The sequence below is a fragment of the Haliotis rubra genome, unplaced genomic scaffold (genome assembly GCF_003918875.1).
Source record: "Haliotis rubra isolate DU_JTF1 unplaced genomic scaffold, ASM391887v1 Scf188, whole genome shotgun sequence".
Classification (NCBI taxonomy): domain Eukaryota; kingdom Metazoa; phylum Mollusca; class Gastropoda; order Lepetellida; family Haliotidae; genus Haliotis; species Haliotis rubra.
This window is the reverse complement of record NW_025765869.1, coordinates 251,225-270,070: the sequence shown is the minus strand read 5'-3', so window position 1 is coordinate 270,070 and position 18,846 is coordinate 251,225. Positions and strand designations below refer to the sequence as shown.

Sequence of the window (18,846 nt, the reverse complement as noted above, 5' to 3'; positions counted from 1 at the left end):
GAGTTATCCCTTCTTCCTGTTTTGGCGGGAACTGGCGCCACCGTTCCTCCACATGCTTCACTCTCTCCTGAATATGAGCCCGACACTTGAATTTGCAGGGAAATCCAAAGTGTCTAGTGGGGAGGTTGGGAGGGCTTACCTCATGAGTCAGGATAAGTATAAAATATCAATTTTATTCAGAAAATTACATATTTTTCCTTATCCTGACTCATGCTTAATTGCTTGTAGAATCCGATGGAAAAGGTGGTGGGAAAAGCACTTTAGGATTTATTTAGTGAATTTTACGTCAATATATACCCCCCTACGGGGACTTCATAATGGCACTGTATTTACTGCTAAACTCTGCTGCTGTTAGCAATCGTGTTCTTTCAGCTGCCTTTTGATGGGGGGACCATAATTGTTAACTTTTGGTCCTACTTTTTCTGTTAACATTTAAATGTGGATTTAGCGACTCCATGTGGAGAAGCGACCCATGCTGTACGAGTAAACTTACAAGTACTGGGTTTATCACTTACGCTAGTCTTGAGATGTACATTGAGACTTAAGCAGAACTCTGCTTAGTGTAGGCTTGATAAGTCATGTGATAAGAAAGCGAGACTACGTCTCATCTTCTGTGAGGAATTGTCAACTGATGTGCAACAACCAGTGGGCCGAAATGGTGAATGCCTGAGACGTCCTCGGTGGCGATATCTCTCAAGAAGTGGTTTGCAAACACCATGTCCGATTTCCAGAAGCAGCCCTCCATGATCGTGGTAAGCGAGCAATTCCCATGTAGAGCGAGTGTTGACGCCAGCGCTCTAATTTTGTGTGGGTTGGAGGCTCTTGGAGGATCGAGTCCTGCTGCTTTGTAGGCTCGTAGTATGACAGTTCTTATCCAGATTGATATCGTAGTGCGGGAGACTTCCGTCTGTGTCACTGTTGATAGCGGGACGAAAAGTCGTTTAAACTTGCGTCTCCTTATTCTGGATCGATGTAGATAAACTTTCAATGCTCTCACTGGGCACAAGGATAAGTCAAGCGTATCATGTGGTCCGAGTATGGAGGATAATGCTGGGACGTGGAATTGTCTGTCCGGTTGACCTGGCAGTTGATTCTTAGCGATGAAATCCCATCGCAGTCCCATACACTGTGTTTTGATTTTCATCAAAGTGCGTTCTCTCGTAATCTAGAGCATGAATTTCCGACATCCTGGCTGCTGTTGCTAGGGCTAGCAGGAACAGCGTTTTCTGTGTCAAGAATTCGAAGGATGTCGTCTCTAATGGTTCGTAGACGTCACTTGTGAGATGTCTGAGAACGATGTTGAGGTCCCATGCCGGAGCTTGAAATCTCTGGTTTTGGTCCTCCCATTTATAAGAGCGTAACAAGGCCAGTAACTCTGGTACTTTGGTTAGCTTGGCACCCGTCCTTATAGTGATAACTGAGCACAATGCCGCTAGGTACGTTGAGAGTGTAGACCCTTTTAGTCGCTTTGTTTGCCGTAGGTGACAAAGATAGTCCGCCACTTGAGGATGTGTTGCTTTTCTAGCTGAAAATCCATTTCTAGCAGCGTAGGTCTCAAAGCTGCGCCACCTGTGTTGTCGTACTAGTTGCGTGTAGAATTGCGTAAAGCAAGGGTGACTGCTTTCGCCGCTTTGGCGGAGTACCCTCTCTTGTTTAAACATGCCTTGATACAGTCCACACGTGTAGTTGGAATGCCCCTGGGTTGCCGTGCGCCTGCTTTGTGTGAGGATGTACTAGTAGAAAGGTAGTTGCAGTATTGGTGGTCCGAGTTCTTGTATGAGAATGGGGAACCACATTCTCGCTGGCCAGTAGGGCGCGACCAAAATCAGTTGGAGGTTCCTTGTCTGGCTGATTTTCTGTAACACCCTCGGTAGTAGCGCTGGCGGTGGAAACGCGTACGCGTTTAGGCCTTCCCAGGATATGCTGAGAGCGTCCGTTGCCCACCCTCGTGGATCTGGGACTGGAGAAACGAATGTTGTTAGCTGATTGTTGAAGCGTGTGGCGAAGAGGTCTATCAACTGAGCTCCTATTTCCTTGATGATCTGTGTGAAGATCTCTGGATGGAGCATCCATTCCGTTGGCGATGGTTAAGTTGGACGGGAGAGTGCGTCTGCTAAGACATTTTGGGCTCCTGGAATGTGACATGCTCTTACGTGGATGTTCAGATCGTCGATGAGGTCGAACAGTTGAAAGCAGAGATCCAGTAGGTTCAATGATCTTGTTGAGCCTTGCTTGTTTATGTAAAACGCCACTGTAGAGTTGTCTGGGTGTACCATGAGATGCGCATTCTGTAGAATGGTGCTCCAATGGAGTATGGCGTTGATGACTGCTTTCATCTCCAGCATGTTGATATGCAGACTTCTCTCTTCCTGGTTCCATATCCCGGCTGCCACATTGTTGTCGAGATGTGCTCCCCAACCTTGGAGTGACGCCATCCCACGCATATAGATGAGTCTTGAACTCCGGCTCTGCTAAATAGATGCCTTCGCGAAACATTCGACCTCGGGTCCACCATAGTAGATGAGGTCTGAGGTAATCCAGGAGACCCGAAGGGTTCTAGGTCGTCGAGATGAGCGTTGATGAGGAACTGTAACGGGCGTAGCTGTAGTCTGCCTCTGGCTGTCATGTCTTGTGCGGACGTGAGGAGACCCAACAGACTCTGCCAATGTCGTAGTGGCCACGGAGAGAGTAAGGCTTGTGGGATTGTCCGTTGAATCTTGAGCCATCCGTCCTCTGGCACGACGATACGGTTCTGCGTTATGAGAAATCTGATGCCTAGAAACTGCAGGTCCTGTGTAGGTTCTAGGTCCGACTTGAGTAGATTCACTAACCATCCTAGCTGAGTGAGTAGATTGATGGTGAAATTCAACTGTAGTCTGAGACGCTCTGGATCTTGATCTACTTGAATCCCGTCGTCGAGGTAGAATGCACTGCGTAGCCCTCGATGATGTAGATATGTGACTATGCGTTTCGTCACTCTTGTAAACAACCAGGGGGCCGATGATATTCCAAATGGCAGGACCTTCCATTGGCAATGTAGCCCGTCCAGTGTAAATCTGAGGTACTTTCTCCAGTCGGGATGGATAGGGATATGCAGGTAGGCATCCTGTAGATCTATGCTGGCCATGTAGTCCATCGGACAGACGAGGTGGATTAGTTGAGGTAGATGTATCATGCGGAACTTTGGAGGTCTGCGTAGATAATCCCTGTTGAATGTGCTCATATTGTAGATGAGTCAGAACTTTTCTTTGGAATTTTTCTTTGGAACCAGGAAAACTGGGGAGTAGAAACCTGGTGTTATGTTGACTGGATCCACGATTTCTATGGCCCGCTTGGTTAGAAGAGATGAGACGGCCTCTCGTAACTTCTCTATCTGATGTGTCTTGAAGTCGAACTTGTGAGGGTTGACTGTAAGCGGTGGAGCAGCCCGTAGTTGAATGCGATATCCTTGTCTTAGGATGTTGGATACGCATGGATCTTGTAGTATTCCCCAGTGTCCCCAGTGTAGTTGTAGACATACACCCACTTGGGAAGGTTGTACAGGAACGGCTGGGGGTGGAAGACTCCAGTCGTTCCGAACCCGTCTTTCATCGTCGATAATCCCTGGAGCCTCTGGGTGCCCTGCCTCGTCCGGATCTTGCTCTGTAGTTGCCGGTAGGGCGGCGAAAAGAGTCTTTCCCGCCTCTGGAGCTACCCACTTTCTTGTCCTGTGCCCTCTGTATTCTAGGAAACTTGGATCTTCCCGAGTAACGCTGGGATGTCTGCCTGATGACGCTGGCCAGAGTGTCTATGGACTTGATCATTAGGACTTCTCTTGAGTCTTTGGTAACTTCCATAGCAACCATGTCGATTTCTCCAGCGAAGATGGACCACGGGGCTGTGTAGAGTGACTTGGTAAACTGATCACTTCAACTGCAGGAGGCGAGGAGACCTTGTCGATTAGCCAGTGTCAGCGCTGCGGAGATGGATGAAAGGTGGTCTGTCATGAACTGTTGGTCCTTCTTCTGCATAAGGAGGGCTGAATAAATCATTCTATCTTCTTCCGCAGTGGAGTCTCGAAACTTGGCGATGAGCGTTTCGTTGATTGCCCGAGATCTGTTGAGGCCGAAGAACATCCGTCTGGTCATAGTTTCCACTTGAGCCAGCTTCCTGTCCTCAATCTTGTACGACTTGGCCTTGGCATCGCTGATGACCTTGAAGTTCTCGTCTATGTCCTGAGCTTTTAGGAAAGGATCCATGTTATGGGAGGAGAACTTCCTGGCGTTGAACTGTGGTAGGTGCGGCGCCTGGGCTTTAGTGGCTGACTTGAAGGCTGCGTCCAGGTTCTGTGGAACCGCTGCGATGGGATCAATCGGGGGCAGAGTGAGCGTGTCGACATCATCCTCTCTCATAAGATAGGTGTGAGCCGGATTATCGTCTTTAGATGGTGAAGCCAAGTCCAATCCATTAGCCATCCAGTAACGTATTTCAGAGTCCGAAAAGACGATGCCGCCATCATCCTCAGTGACAGGAGTGCTGAGTAAGGGACGTTGATACTCCTCCGTGGAGGTGGAGTCCTACGTGACTGTGGTGACCTGGGTGGAGATCTGCATGGAGACCTGCGCGGAGACCTGCCCGGAGACTTGTTGGGCGAACGTCGTGGTGACCTTCGTGGAGACCTGCGTGGAGATCGGCATGAAGATCGGCGTGGAGAATGGCCCGGCGAACTGTGCCTGTGGGGTGACCTGCGCGGGGGCTGCACGGATATGAACGACTGTGGGTTCGCGAAGGTCCTGGTGAATCCCTCGACGATCTGCGGGATGAAGATGTCTTGGATACTGTAGCTGAAGTCCTTCGCGAACGCTGAACATCTGAGTCCGCATCTGGGGATTGAACATCTGGTTGTCCGATCCAGAGTCAGGGGATGAGCGATTCCTCCTTCGCGAACGCCTTCGATTTCGCGGATGCTGATCGTCCAAGTCCTCAGCAGGGGATGGTTGAGTCGACCTTCGTGCAGGCTGGTCCGGGAGTGTAGTTCTGCTGGCAGAAGTCACGTTGATGGCAGGCCCCTCAGAGATGATGTCTGCGTTGGAGCCTTCCCGAAGGCTCGGGACCTGGGCTGGCTGTGACTTCTTTTCCTGGCCGTAACGCTGCTCCATCATCTCCATGATCTGCTGGGAGAACTGCTGCATGAAGTCGCCCAGGTTGAAGGCCTGCGGTGGTACTGGCGCTGCCCTTTCTGTGGTGATGGCGACGGGACCCACTGGATGGTCATCTGTTGTCAGCGTTGATACCTCGGGTTGAGAAGAGATCTGCGCTGAAGTCACCGTAGCTGAGACCGGTCGTTTCTTGCGAGGAACCTGAGGGATGATGATCGGCTGATCATCATACAGACCCTGTTCTGTCAAGGGAACAATCTCGGCTGAGAAAGTTCTGGTTGTCTGCGCTGACTTCCCCTTGGTGGTGGACGCTGCCCTGGGGGTGCGGAGTCTGCGCTGGGTTGATGACGACCTCCGAGTTCTTAGACTGCGACGACGGGATGTCTGGAGAAGCAGGTCTCTTCTTGGAGATGGCGGACTTTGTCCCACGCCTCTCCTCTGAGGCAAACTCCAGCGGAACACCAGACGGTAGGGGGTCGTCAGACAGCAGATGACTGGTGAGGGACTCAGCTGAATTATCCATGACTGGATCAACCCTTCTCGACCTATCTGCGGCACGTCTCAGGACGCAAAGAAGGTATTTATTAAATGCACAAGTAGATAAACGCTTGCAATAATTGCAGCGTGCGCTGAAAGAACATGGTACCGTGCAGCTAGGGCATATTAGGTGCGGGTCAGCAGCAGAGAAACGTAACTTACATTTGGAACAGATTTTCATGAACGTAAACTACTGAACAAACACGGACTACACCGTGAATAAACAGTGCTAAATACAATTAAATATCAAATCACATTGATGAAGGATACCAGCTAAACCTCTATAATAGACTAATAGAGGTAACTGACTAAGTAATGAAAGGATATAGTGCCGTAAGGAGACACAGGCGCTCTCACAACCTGCTCACTGGGCGAAGAAGGAAAGAGTGAAGCATGTTTCCGCCAAAACAGGAAGAAGGGATAACTCTTGGTGAGTAGTGGTTAGTGATTTTAAGTACGCTTTATTGAAGGGAGCTTCAATAAGGAGATACAAGTGTTTCACTATGTTCGCAAGAGGAAGAAGACAAGCAATTAAGCATGAGTCAGGATAAGGAAAAATATTAACACATTGTGATTGCTCATAGCGAGAGTTCACTTTTTCAGATTTCACATTAATCCAAGGTGGCTGACATCTCTAGTTTCCCATGTAATGAATTGTCACGTGTTGTAAAGGTAGTTGCATGTGAGAGACTTGAGTTCAGGTGTTGTAAACACAACAAGGACAAACATGTCCACGAGGAGTGAGTGAGTGAGTGAGTATGGTTTTACGCCGCTTTTAGCAATATTCCAGCAATATCACAGCGGGGGACACCAGAAATGGGCTTCACACATTGTGCCCATGTGGGGATTCGAACCCGGGTCTTCGGCGTGATGAGCGAACACTTTAACTACTAGGCTACCCCACCGCCCCTGTTCACGAGGAAGCCTCACATGTTAATTTACTTGACCAGGTGTTTTTAACTCCAGGGCATAATGCACACATTAATATCTGCAGCATGTGAAACTCACCACAAATTTCCGTATTGCAGTTGCCAAGCTGTTTGTATCCAGGTCCTGAAAGGCCATCTTGGCATCTCCCCTGCAGAACAAGAAACTACCCTGAACAACAACAGTAGCAAGGAGAAACATCTCTGAAGACTCACCAGTGATAGCTAGCCTGGATATCTACAGACATGACACTATCTAGGCATCATGACATCATACCTGTCAACTCTCACGCATCGTGCGTGAGACTCACCCATTTTACCTAAATGTCACGCACTCTCCAAACTCACACATTATTGATTATTTTTTTTAAATATTGTTTTAACAACATAACATGCCATTATACCAAGAGAACATTGTTGTAGAACGGAATTGTCCGGATTATAAGAAAATTATGAAATATTTTGTTATTTTTTATGTTTTTAATTTTTTTTAGCTTATCAACTAGCACCAAATGACATAAAAATCATCTTTGAATAACCTAAAAAAAACCCGCCCGGGGCTGCGCCACATGGACAGGGGTTTCTCACTCATTGCAAATCTCAGGGGTTGACAGCTATGTGACACAGTTCTTAGATAGTTAGCCTCTTTAACACCCACTTGTAAACTATCAACCTCATTAGGTCTAGGGTATACATTAATTATATCAGGTCAAGGGTACATATTCACTATATCAGGTAAAGGGTACATATTCAGCATATCAGGTCTAGGGTATACATTCATTATATCAGGTCAAGGGTACATATTCAGTATATCAGGTCTAGGGTATATGTTCACTATATCAGCTAGATCAAGGGTACATATTCACTATATCAGGTCTTGGGTATATATTCACTATATCAGGTCTAGGGTATATATTCACTATATCAGGTCAAGGGTACATATTCACTATATCAGGTAAAGGGTACATATTCAGCATATCAGGTCTAGGGTATACATTCATTATATCAGGTCAAGGGTACATATTCAGTATATCAGGTCTAGGGTATTTGTTCACTATATCAGCTAGGTCAAGGGTACATATTCACTATATCAGGTCTTGGGTATATATTCACTATATCAGGTCTTGGGTATATATTCACTATATCAGGTCTAGAGTATATATTCACTATATCAGGTCAAGGGTACATATTCACTATATCAGGTCTAGGGTATATATTCAGTATATCAGGTCTAGGGTATATATTCACTGTATCAAATCTAGGGTATATATCCACTATATCAGGTCTAGGGTATATATTCACTATATCAGGTCTAAGGCATACATTCACTATATCAAATCTAGGGTATATATCCACTATATCAGGTCTAGGGTATATATCCACTATGCCAGGTCTAGGGTATATATTCACTATATCAGGTCTAGGGTATATATCCACTATATCAGGTCTAGGGTATATATCCACTATATCAGGTCTAGGGCATATATCCACTATGCCAGGTCTAGGGTATATATTCACTATATCAGGTCTAGGGTATATATTCACTATATCAGGTCTAGGATATATATTCACTGTATCAAATCTAGGGTATATATATATCAACTATGTCAGGTAAAGGGTATATATTCACTATATCAGGTCTAGGGTATATATCCACTATGCCAGGTCTAGGGTATATATTCACTATATCAGGTCTAGGGTATATATTCACTATATCAGGTAAAGGGTATATATCCACTATGCCAGGTCTAGGGTATATATTCACTATATCAGGTCTAGGGTATATATTCACTATATCAGGTCTAGGATATATATTCACTGTATCAAATCTAGGGTATATATATATCAACTATGTCAGGTAAAGGGTATATATTCACTATATCAGGTCTAGGGTATATATCCACTATGCCAGGTCTAGGGTATATATCCACTATATCAGGTCTAGGGTATATATTCACTATATCAGGTAAAGGGTATATATCCACTATGCCAGGTCTAGGGTATATATCCACTATATCAGGTCTAGGGTATATATTCACTATATCAGGTCTAGGATATATATTCACTGTATCAAATCTAGGGTATATATCCACTATATCAGGTCTAGGGTATATATTCACTATATCAGGTAAAGGGTATATATCCACTATGCCAGGTCTAGGGTATATATCCACTATATCAGGTCTAGGGTATATATTCACTATATCAGGTCTAGGATATATATTCACTGTATCAAATCTAGGGTATATATCCACTATATCAGGTCTAGGGTATATATTCACTATATCAGGTCTAGGGTATATATTCACTATATCAGGTAAAGGGTATATATCCACTATGCCAGGTCTAGGGTATATATCCACTATATCAGGTCTAGGGTATATATTCACTATATCAGGTCTAGGATATATATTCACTGTATCAAATCTAGGGTATATATCCACTATATCAGGTCTAGGGTATATATCCACCATATCAGGTCTAGGGTATATATCCACTATGCCAGGTCTAGGGTATATATCCACTATATCAGGTCTAGGGCATATATCCACTATGCCAGGTCTAGGGTATATATTCACTATATCAGGTCTTGGGTATATATTCACTATATCAGGTCTAGGATATATATTCACTGTATCAAATCTAGGGTATATATATATCAACTATGTCAGGTAAAGGGTATATATTCACTATATCAGGTCTAGGGTATATATTCACTATGCCAGGTCTAGGGTATATATCCACTATATCAGGTCTAGGGTATATATTCACTATATCAGGTAAAGGGTATATATCCACTATGCCAGGTCTAGGGTATATATCCACTATATCAGGTCTAGGGTATATATTCACTATATCAGGTCTAGGATATATATTCACTGTATCAAATCTAGGGTATATATCCACTATATCAGGTCTAGGGTATATATTCACTATATCAGGTCTAGGGTATATATTCACTATATAAGGTAAAGGGTATATATCCACTATGCGAGGTCTAGGGTATATATCCACTATATCAGGTCTAGGGTATATATTCACTATATCAGGTCTAGGATATATATTCACTGTATCAAATCTAGGGTATATATCCACTATATCAGGTCTAGGGTATATATCCACTATATCAGGTCTAGGGTATATATCCACTATGCCAGGTCTAGGGTATATATCCACTATATCAGGTCTAGGGTATATATTCACTATATCAGGTCTAGGGTATATATCAACTATTGCTCACCCTAGGTTCTCCAGGGCTTGAGTCAATTGCTTCATGTTCATAAAGTCCTCAACATTGAAGGCGTCGCTGTTGGAGCGGATGATGTCATACACCTGCTTTGTGAACAGCTCCTGTGTCTGGGACAGTGTGTCTGGAATCTGTGTTTTCAGCTGGTTGTAGTTGAGATTCCTGTTAAGCAGACACAAGACACAAGTGTATGTGACAGTACAGATGGACTTGTTTCTGTCAGTGTAGCAAGGCCAGTCAAACAAGGCTATACAAGTTGTACTTGTACATGCTCAGGAGAGTTCCTCCTTCACAGGCAGCACTAGCTATGGTTTCAAGAATATTTGAATTTGGTATCTCAAGTCCAATTTGATTACCAGCTTAAAAACGTGTTAAAAGTGTCTATGGTCATTCAGGGTAAAATATCACTTCCTCTGTGAGACATGTCATGCCAGAGTTTGTGAACAGACAGCATTATGTGTGCAAATCAGCATTTGTATTTAATAGCATTACAAAATTGGTACTAAATCCACCTGGCCAACTAAGAGTTTCAGCTTGAGTGTCAACATGGTCTCACCCATCCATATCGGTGTCCAGGCGGTGGAAAGTGGCACGAAGCTGGTCCTTCTCCATGTCTGGCACGGACTCCACCAACTCAGCACCCTGTCAAACATGAACTACACACTGTAGGCAGATTGCCGACTCTCATAGATAAATACCCTCCTCCTCCCATATGTCCAAGTGTCTTGGAATACACACCATCATGCTGGAATACAGTCCAGGTGGAAATAGGAAACGAGACATATATATAAATGACAAGAGAGGCAACAACAAATTGAGCTTTCACTGATTGAAATTAATCAATCTTTTGAAAAGGTTAAATTTATATAAAATTACTGTCCTCACCTACAATTTCCCTCTATAAAAACAGTTAACTTCTGGAAGACTAAGAAACAGCTGCGGTATTGACCTTGAGTGGGTGAGGCGTCGTAGGTTTGGCTGGGGTGACACTGTGCCTGTCCCCTCCTACCGTCGGCCCGCTGGTCACCGTCAGCGCTGCAGTGGTTGGGGGTGGAGGTCCAGGACTGACAGCTCCTGGTCTCATGTCATTGTGGTCAACCTCCATGTCACTATCAGGACTGGAGGGAGAGTTATATAAACTCATGTAACATGAAACGCAGTTATTTTTGCTGTGATTGGAAACGTTGGTTGTTTTATATCGCATCATCAGTATAGAAATTCATACATTAAACTTATACATTGCAACATGTCGACATCTCCATTCATAATATACTGTTATCATATTTCAACGGATTATTATTGAGAAATGCTATTTTTTTAAACACTACAATTCATTCTCCAAACCACACTCTTTTCACACATGACTTAACAGTCTCTTCATCACTACCCCTGCTGGCATACATTATGGTTTCTACTCACACTCTAGATTTGTCATCTTCTATTTGTGGCACAGTAACTTCCACTCTGTCTTGACCTTCCAAGCTGTAATAAATCATCATCATCATCATCATCATCATCAGATTATGGAATACATAATCAACGGAAGACCCGAATTTACGGGAATAACTATAATGTACATTACAACCGTACAAATTTGCATTCACGAAGTACAATTATTTCCAGGACACACTGAACCAAACACACAAGTCTTCAGGATTTTGCAACAGGTACAAAGTGACATGGTATCTATGATGATGACAACCTCAGCCAGGACCCATGGCGGTGGCACTACTTACATCCTGCGGTTCTGGTCCGCCACCCATGCTGCCGGGCTGCGGTTGAGGGAGTTGGCTTCCACGGAGGGGAGGACGCTGTGCCGGGACTTGAGGCTGGGGTGAGACTCATCTCGCACTGCTGCAACAGATGTAGACGGCTACTGTAACAATCTGATGTCATCCAGTACACACAGCAAAGCTCATCTACTGAGATGTTTCAACATATATTGTACCACTTAATGTTAATAGATATTTGTCAGCACAATGTAACTGGCATAATTTGGATCACAAATCATTTAAATTTATTGAAATAAGTTCTGCCTTATATGGAGTCCCTCACTTATAAGCTAGAAAGATCAGGGGCCAGTGACTTTTCTGTACATTCTTTGGTATCATGGTTTCACATAATATATGAACTCAATACAGCTGCATTGAAAAGCACTGACATGTACAGTCCGTTTGAGTCAGAAACGGACCGATGAATTGCAAATTTTATCATTGTACAAAATTGCCACATAAATATAAATAGTACACATGTTTATCATTTACTAATACCCAACAGCTTTCTTATATTTGAAAATTTTCCGGACTCCACCGAAAAAGTTGTTTAAGAAAGTATCATCATTGACAACGCACAAGTTGTTATCTGTCGCGGCGGGGTGAAACCGCAGAAACGGAACAGCCAGTCATGGTGGGGGACATCTCAAAATCTATTCCGGGAGACCTGTCGGTTCCTCGTCTGTCGTAGTGTCATAGTCACGACTTAAAGGGATGACAAGTGGTGCCACAGTTGCCTGTTGTAAGCCATCCCGAGACCAGTAACCTTGTTCAATGGGATTCCTTAACCAAAACCTCTACATCACGTAATCTAAAAGTTGTGTTTGATCTGGCAACATCTCCTTTGACAATACCCCATATCATCTCAATTGGGTTAAGGTCACAGTGATAGGGTGGAAGTCGCAGAATATCGTGACCCTTACTTTTTATGTAACTGTCAACTTTGTAGAAAGGTTCACCTTTGTGGGTTTTTATGATCTCATATAACTGAGGCTTCGTTGCCTTTGAAGGCCGAGCGATCTGAAATTTGTCGAGCCATGATATCATATCACCTTTTTGACTGTTCGATGTGGGGGCTTTACTGTCGGGGTCCTGCACGCTGTGGTATGGGGCATTGTCCATTACGATAAAAGACTTCTCTGGTAAAGCTGGTACCAACTTGTTTTTAACCCAATCGAGGAAAACCGCACCATTCATCTCGGAATGGTAGTCTCTGTTATCTGTGGACTTTGCCCTGAATACCAAGTCGCAGCCTGGGAGAAAGCCTGTGCTGGAGCAGCCAGCATGGAGAATGATTAGTCTCTCTCCTTTCCCTAGAGGCAGCTTTCTACGTGACCCCTTATCACCCCCATCGGGTACCCACTGACTGCTGGAAGTGTGCGAGGCATTGACCCAGGTCTCGTCCAAGTACACTGGCTCAAACCCTTCCTCGCGCTTCTTCTTTATAACCCTGAGAAAATTATTTCTCAAGCGAACGATATCAGGGCGTTCACAGAGTACTGACCTATTCTCCCCCCATATTTTCTTATAACGATACCCGAAAGAGTGTAAGAGTCGCCGGAGTGTGTAATTTGATACTCTGTGGTTGTGTTCTTGCTTCAAATGTTTTTATAAAATTTTCAGCGACATGTATTTGTTTTCAGAATAGAGCTTGTTGATAGACTGCCTTACAAGGTTCTTTTGAAAGTTGTCCAAATGTCTTAATTTGTGTGATTTTGACACGACCCCTACCTGCTTCGCATCACCCTCACAATGTTTGTGTTCCAGAATATTTGTCAGTACCCTTGCTGATACTCCTAAAGCTTTTGCTGCCCGCTTACGGAATTTATTAATGGCATAAAATGGTTTGCCCCTTTTGGCTTCAACACGGAAAAAAATCGTACACTTTAATCATCAACTGTTTCACGTCAGCATTCAACTTCATTTTTCATCAGGCATGTGTATCCCGTGCACGACAAGATAGTGGTTGTTCCATTTCTGCGGTTTCACCCAGCCGCGACAGATAACAACTTGTGCATTTTCAATGATGATACTTTCTTAAACAACTTTTTTGGTGGAGTCCGGAAAATTTTCAAATATAAGAAAGCTGTTGGGTATTAGTAAATGATAAACGTGTACTATTTATATTTATGTGGCAATTTTGTACAATGATAAAATTTGCAATTCATCGGTCCATTTCTGACTCAAACGGACTGTAGACTGTAACAAATGTCATGATCTTAGATGATTTGCCTTGGTGCCACTATGAACCTGCATTAATCCACGACATGCAGTAAGTACCATCACCTGGTCAGTTAGTATTCACTTCCTCATGCAAGGCATTAGTCAGGGCTGTCATGCAATAGTGCATCACTAAACACATTCAACACCACTATATACACTCAACACCTATATGCTCTCAACAACGCCATATACTCTCAACACTGTTATATACTCTCAACAACGCTATATACTCTCAACACTGTTATATACTCTCAACACTGTTATATACTCTCAACAACGCTACATACTCTCAACACTGTTATATACACTCAACGCCATATACTCTCAACACTGTTATATACTCTCAACAACGCTATATACTCTCAGCACTGCTATATACTCTCAACACTGTTATATACTCTCAACACTGTTATATACTCTCAACAACGCTATATACTCTCAACACTGTTATATACTCTCAACAACGCTATATACTCTCAACACTGCTATATACTCTCAACACTGCTATATACTCTCAACACTGCTATATACTCTCAACACTGCTATATACTCTCAACACTGTTATATACTCTCAACACTGTTATATACTCTCAACAACGCTATATACTCTCAACACTGTTATATACTCTCAACAACGCTATATACTCTCAACACTGCTATATACTCTCAACACTGCTATATACTCTCAACAACGCTATATACTCTCAATACTGTGATATACTCTCAACATCGCCATATACTCTCAACACTGCTATATACTCTCAACAAAGCTATATACTCTCAACAACGCTATATACTCTCAACACTGTTATATACTCTCAACACCGCTATATACTCTCAACACTGTTATATACACTCAACACCGCTATATACTCTCAACACTGTTATATACACTCAACACCGCTATATACTCTCAAACACGCTATATACTCTCAATACTGTTATATACTCTCAACACTGTTATATACTCTCAACACCGCTATATACTCTCAACAACACTATATACTCTCAATACCGTTATATACTCTCAACATCGCTATATACTCTCAACCACGTTATATACTCTTAACAACGCTATATACACTGCTTTGAACTCTCAACAACGCTATATACACTCAACATCTATCTGATAATAGTAATATAATTGATTTCTATAGCACCTGCTATCCAGAGTATCTGCTGCTCAACGGCACGGTATATCCTCTCAACACCTACACACACTCAACATCTTTACTCCCAACATCTATATACTCTCGGGGCGGTGGGGTAGCTTAGTGGTTAAAGCGTTTGTTCGTCACGCCGAAGACCCGGGTTTGATTCCCCACATGGGTACAATGTGTGAAGCCCATTTCTGGTGTCACCTGCCATGATATTGCTGGAATATTGCTAAAAGCGGCGTAAAAACAAACTCAGTCAGTCAGTCAGTCTATATACTCTCAACATTGTCATATACTCTCAATGCTCCCTATCCTCTCAACACTGTTATATACTCTCAAAGATGCTAAATACTCTCAATGATGGTACATACATGTACTCTCAACCCTGCTATATACTCTGAACAACACTATATAACCTCAATATCGCTATATACTCTCAACGCAGCGATATACTCTCAACAATGCTAATATACATGTACTCTCAACACCACTATATACTCTCAAACTCTATATACTGTCAACACTGTAATATACTCTCAACAATGATGTAATTTTTTTAAATTAAAATTGATATTTTATACTCATCCTGACTCATGCTTAATTGCTTGTCTCCTTCTTGCGAATGATAGTGGAACACTTGAATCCCCTTTTGAAGCTCCCTTAAAAAAGCGGACGTAAAATCACTCACCCAGTGTTATCTCCCTTTAGATGTTTTGGCGGGAAATACCGTCACATGACCCAACATGCTCTTCACTCTCTCCGAATTATATGCCCGACACCTGGATTACAGGGAATCCACAGTGCCATGAGTGGAGGTTGGGAGGGTTTACTTCATGAGTCAGGATAAGTATAAAATATCAATTTTAAGAAAAAAAAAGTACATATTTTTCCTTATCCGACTCATGCTTAATTGCTTGTAGAATCCAACGGAAACGGTGGTGGGTCAAGCCACTCTGAATTCATTGCTGATTTACGTCCTGCATACCCCCCTGAGGGAACTTCTTATAGTACTATGCTGATCCTTTCTTCCAGCTTCCTCTGATGAGTTTGGGGGAACCACAACTTGTCAGATTTCTCTGGAACCGCTTCTCCTGACATTAAGTGTGGATTTATACAACTCCATGTCTTGATGCTCGCATCAAGTGGAGAAGCGACCCTTCTTCATATACGAATAAGTCCTTACAAGTATAGGGTCTGTCACTCATGCTGACCTGTCCTAGACGTGCGCATGGACTGTAAGCTCTAGCTCTTCAGAGCGTTGGCTTTTACAAGTCACGTGATAAAAGGGTGAGATTCATCTCAGCGCCTTTGAGGAACTGTCAATTGTGCTACAACAAGAGGCCCAAACTGGTGAATGCCAAAGAGATCCTCGGTAGCAATGTCTCTGAGGTAGTGGTTGGCAAACACCGTCTCTCACTTCCAAAAGCAGCGCTCCATTATTGTTGAGATGGGGCAGTTTCCATGTAGAGCGAGTGTCGATGCCAGCGCTCTGACTTCATGAGGATTGGAGGCTCGTGGAAGCTCAAGTCCTGCTGCTTTGTAGGCCCTAAGGATGACGGCTCTCATCCATATCGATATCATCGTATGTGAGATCTCTGTAGGCGTCTCCGTAGATAGAGGGATGGTAAGGCTCTTGAATTTTCGTCTCCTCGTCTTAGACCTTTGTAGGTAGACTTTCAATGCTCTGACTGGGCATAAGGATAGATCCTGAGTATCCTGTGGCCCAAGGACTGCCAAGAGTGCTGGGATGTGGAATTGTCTGTCTGGTTGACCGGGCAGTTGGTTCTTTGCTATGAAGTCCCATCTCAATCCCAGATGAATGATGTTGCGAGGTGCATCAAATCGTATTCGTTCAAAGTCCAGAGCATGTATTTCCGACATCCGAGCTGCTGTTGCCAAGGCGACCAGGAACAGAGTTTTATGTGTTAGAAACTCATAGGATGTCTTTTCTAGTGGTTCGTGAGCGTCACTGGTGAGATGCTGCAAGACTACGTTGAGATCCCAAGCAGGCGCTTTAAATTTCTTTTGTTGGTCTTCCAACTTAAAGGAGCGTAGTAGAGCCAGTATCTCTGGTACTTTGGTCAGCTTAACACCTGTCTTCATGGTGATAACCGTAGAACACCACTGTGGAGGTGTCCGTATGGATCATCAGTTGTGCGTTCCTTAGTATGCTGGACCAGTGTAGTAAGCGATTAATTACTGCTTTCATCTCGAGCATGTTGATGTGAAGACTTTGCTCCTGACTCGACCATTTCCCTGCTGCCACTTCGTTGTCGAGGTGGGCTCCCCATCCTTGAAGTGATGCATCTACGTAGAGATGAGTGTTGTACTCCGGCTCTGATAAGTAGGTTCCTCTGCAAACATTTGACTTCCAAGTCCACCATAGAAGATATGGTTTCTGTCTGTCCGGTAGTCCGAACTGTCTAAATGAGCGTTCACGAACACTTGTAGTATGCGCAGTTGTAGCCTTCCTCTGCGTGTCATGTCTTGTGCTGACGTGAGAAGACCAAGTAGGCTCTGCCAACTTCGTAGTGGTAACAGAGAGAGTAGTGCTTGAGATATCATTTGTTGTATCTTGACCCAAAGCTCCTCTTGGACGACTATACGATTCGCCGATGTGATGAGCCGTATTCCTAGGAATTGAAGATCCTGTGTGGGTTCTAGTTCCAACTTGAGGAGATTTACTAGCCATCCTAGTTGAGTGAGTAGCCTTATTGTGAAGTCTAGCTGCAGTCTGAGTTGACTGGGATCTTGATGAGCTTGAATCCCGTCGTCCGGGTAAAACGCACTGCGTAGACCTCGATGATGTAGATATGTGATAATTGGCTTTGTCACTCGAGTAAACAACCAGGGGGCCGACGATATTCCAAATGGTAGCACCTTCCATTGGAAGTGGCGTCCTATGAAGAGGAATCCTAGGTATTTCCTTGAGTCCGGATGTATCGGGATGTGAAGATACGCATCCTGTAGATCTATGCTGACGAGGTAGTCTAACGAACGTACGAGTTGTCGCAGTTGAGGAAGATGTATCATTCTGAACTTTGCGGGACTGCGTAGATAATCTTGGTTGAATTTCCTCATGTTGTAGATAAGTCGGAACTTTTCCCTGGAATTTTTCTTTGGTACTAAGAAGATTGGGGAGTAAAAACCGAGCGTGATGAGCTCCCGATTTATTTCTTCTATCGCCTCCTTCTCGAGTAGAGTTGTGATGGCGTCGAATAGGTTCTCCATCTGGTCGATAGCATAGTTGTGGGCCAGAGAATTGCTCGTCAATGGTGGTACTGCTTGTAGTTGTATCTTGTATCCTCTGTGTAGGATCTGGGATACGTAGTCGTCCTGAAGAATTCCCCAATTCTCCCAGTAGCGTTGTAGACGTCCACCCACTGTTGAAGGTTGTATGGGAATGGCTGGGGGTGGAAGACTCCAGTCGTTCCGAACCCGTCCTTCAGCGTCTAAAGTTCCTGGCACCTCTGGTTGCCCTGCCTCTTCCGGGGTTACCTCTGGGAGCTCCGGTTGGGCGACGAAAAGAATCCTTGCCTCCTCTGGAGCTGCCGTATTTCTTTTCCCTGGCTCTCTGTATGCACGTAAACTCGACTTGCCGGAGTAGTGTTGCAACGTCTGACAGATAACACTGGCTAGTGTATCGATGGACTTGATCATCATTACCTCCCTTGACTCTTTCGTTACTTCCTTGGCCACGTCCTCAATTTCCCCTGCGAAGATAGATGATGCTGACCACGGAGCTCTGTATAGTGACTTGGTGAAGCGCTCACTCCAACTACAGGAAGACAGCAATCCTTGTCTTCTCAAGAGCGACAGGCCCGCTGATGTGGATGCCATATGTTC

General features: G+C 44.1%; 1 protein-coding gene across 1 annotated transcript in view; it reads right to left on the bottom strand.

Annotated features, from left to right (window-relative positions):
- Nucleotides 1-18,846, bottom strand: part of LOC124274123 — a 63,421-nt gene that overhangs the window by 6,938 nt on the left and 37,637 nt on the right. Inside the window, exons 10-15 of the mRNA XM_046709440.1 lie at nucleotides 11,585-11,702; nucleotides 11,268-11,330; nucleotides 10,798-10,966; nucleotides 10,405-10,490; nucleotides 9,843-10,010; nucleotides 6,684-6,753 (exon numbers count right to left, since the gene is read on the bottom strand). Of these exons, the coding sequence (XP_046565396.1) occupies nucleotides 6,684-6,753; nucleotides 9,843-10,010; nucleotides 10,405-10,490; nucleotides 10,798-10,966; nucleotides 11,268-11,330; nucleotides 11,585-11,702 (674 nt within the window). The remainder of the gene's footprint in view (nucleotides 1-6,683; nucleotides 6,754-9,842; nucleotides 10,011-10,404; nucleotides 10,491-10,797; nucleotides 10,967-11,267; nucleotides 11,331-11,584; nucleotides 11,703-18,846) is intronic.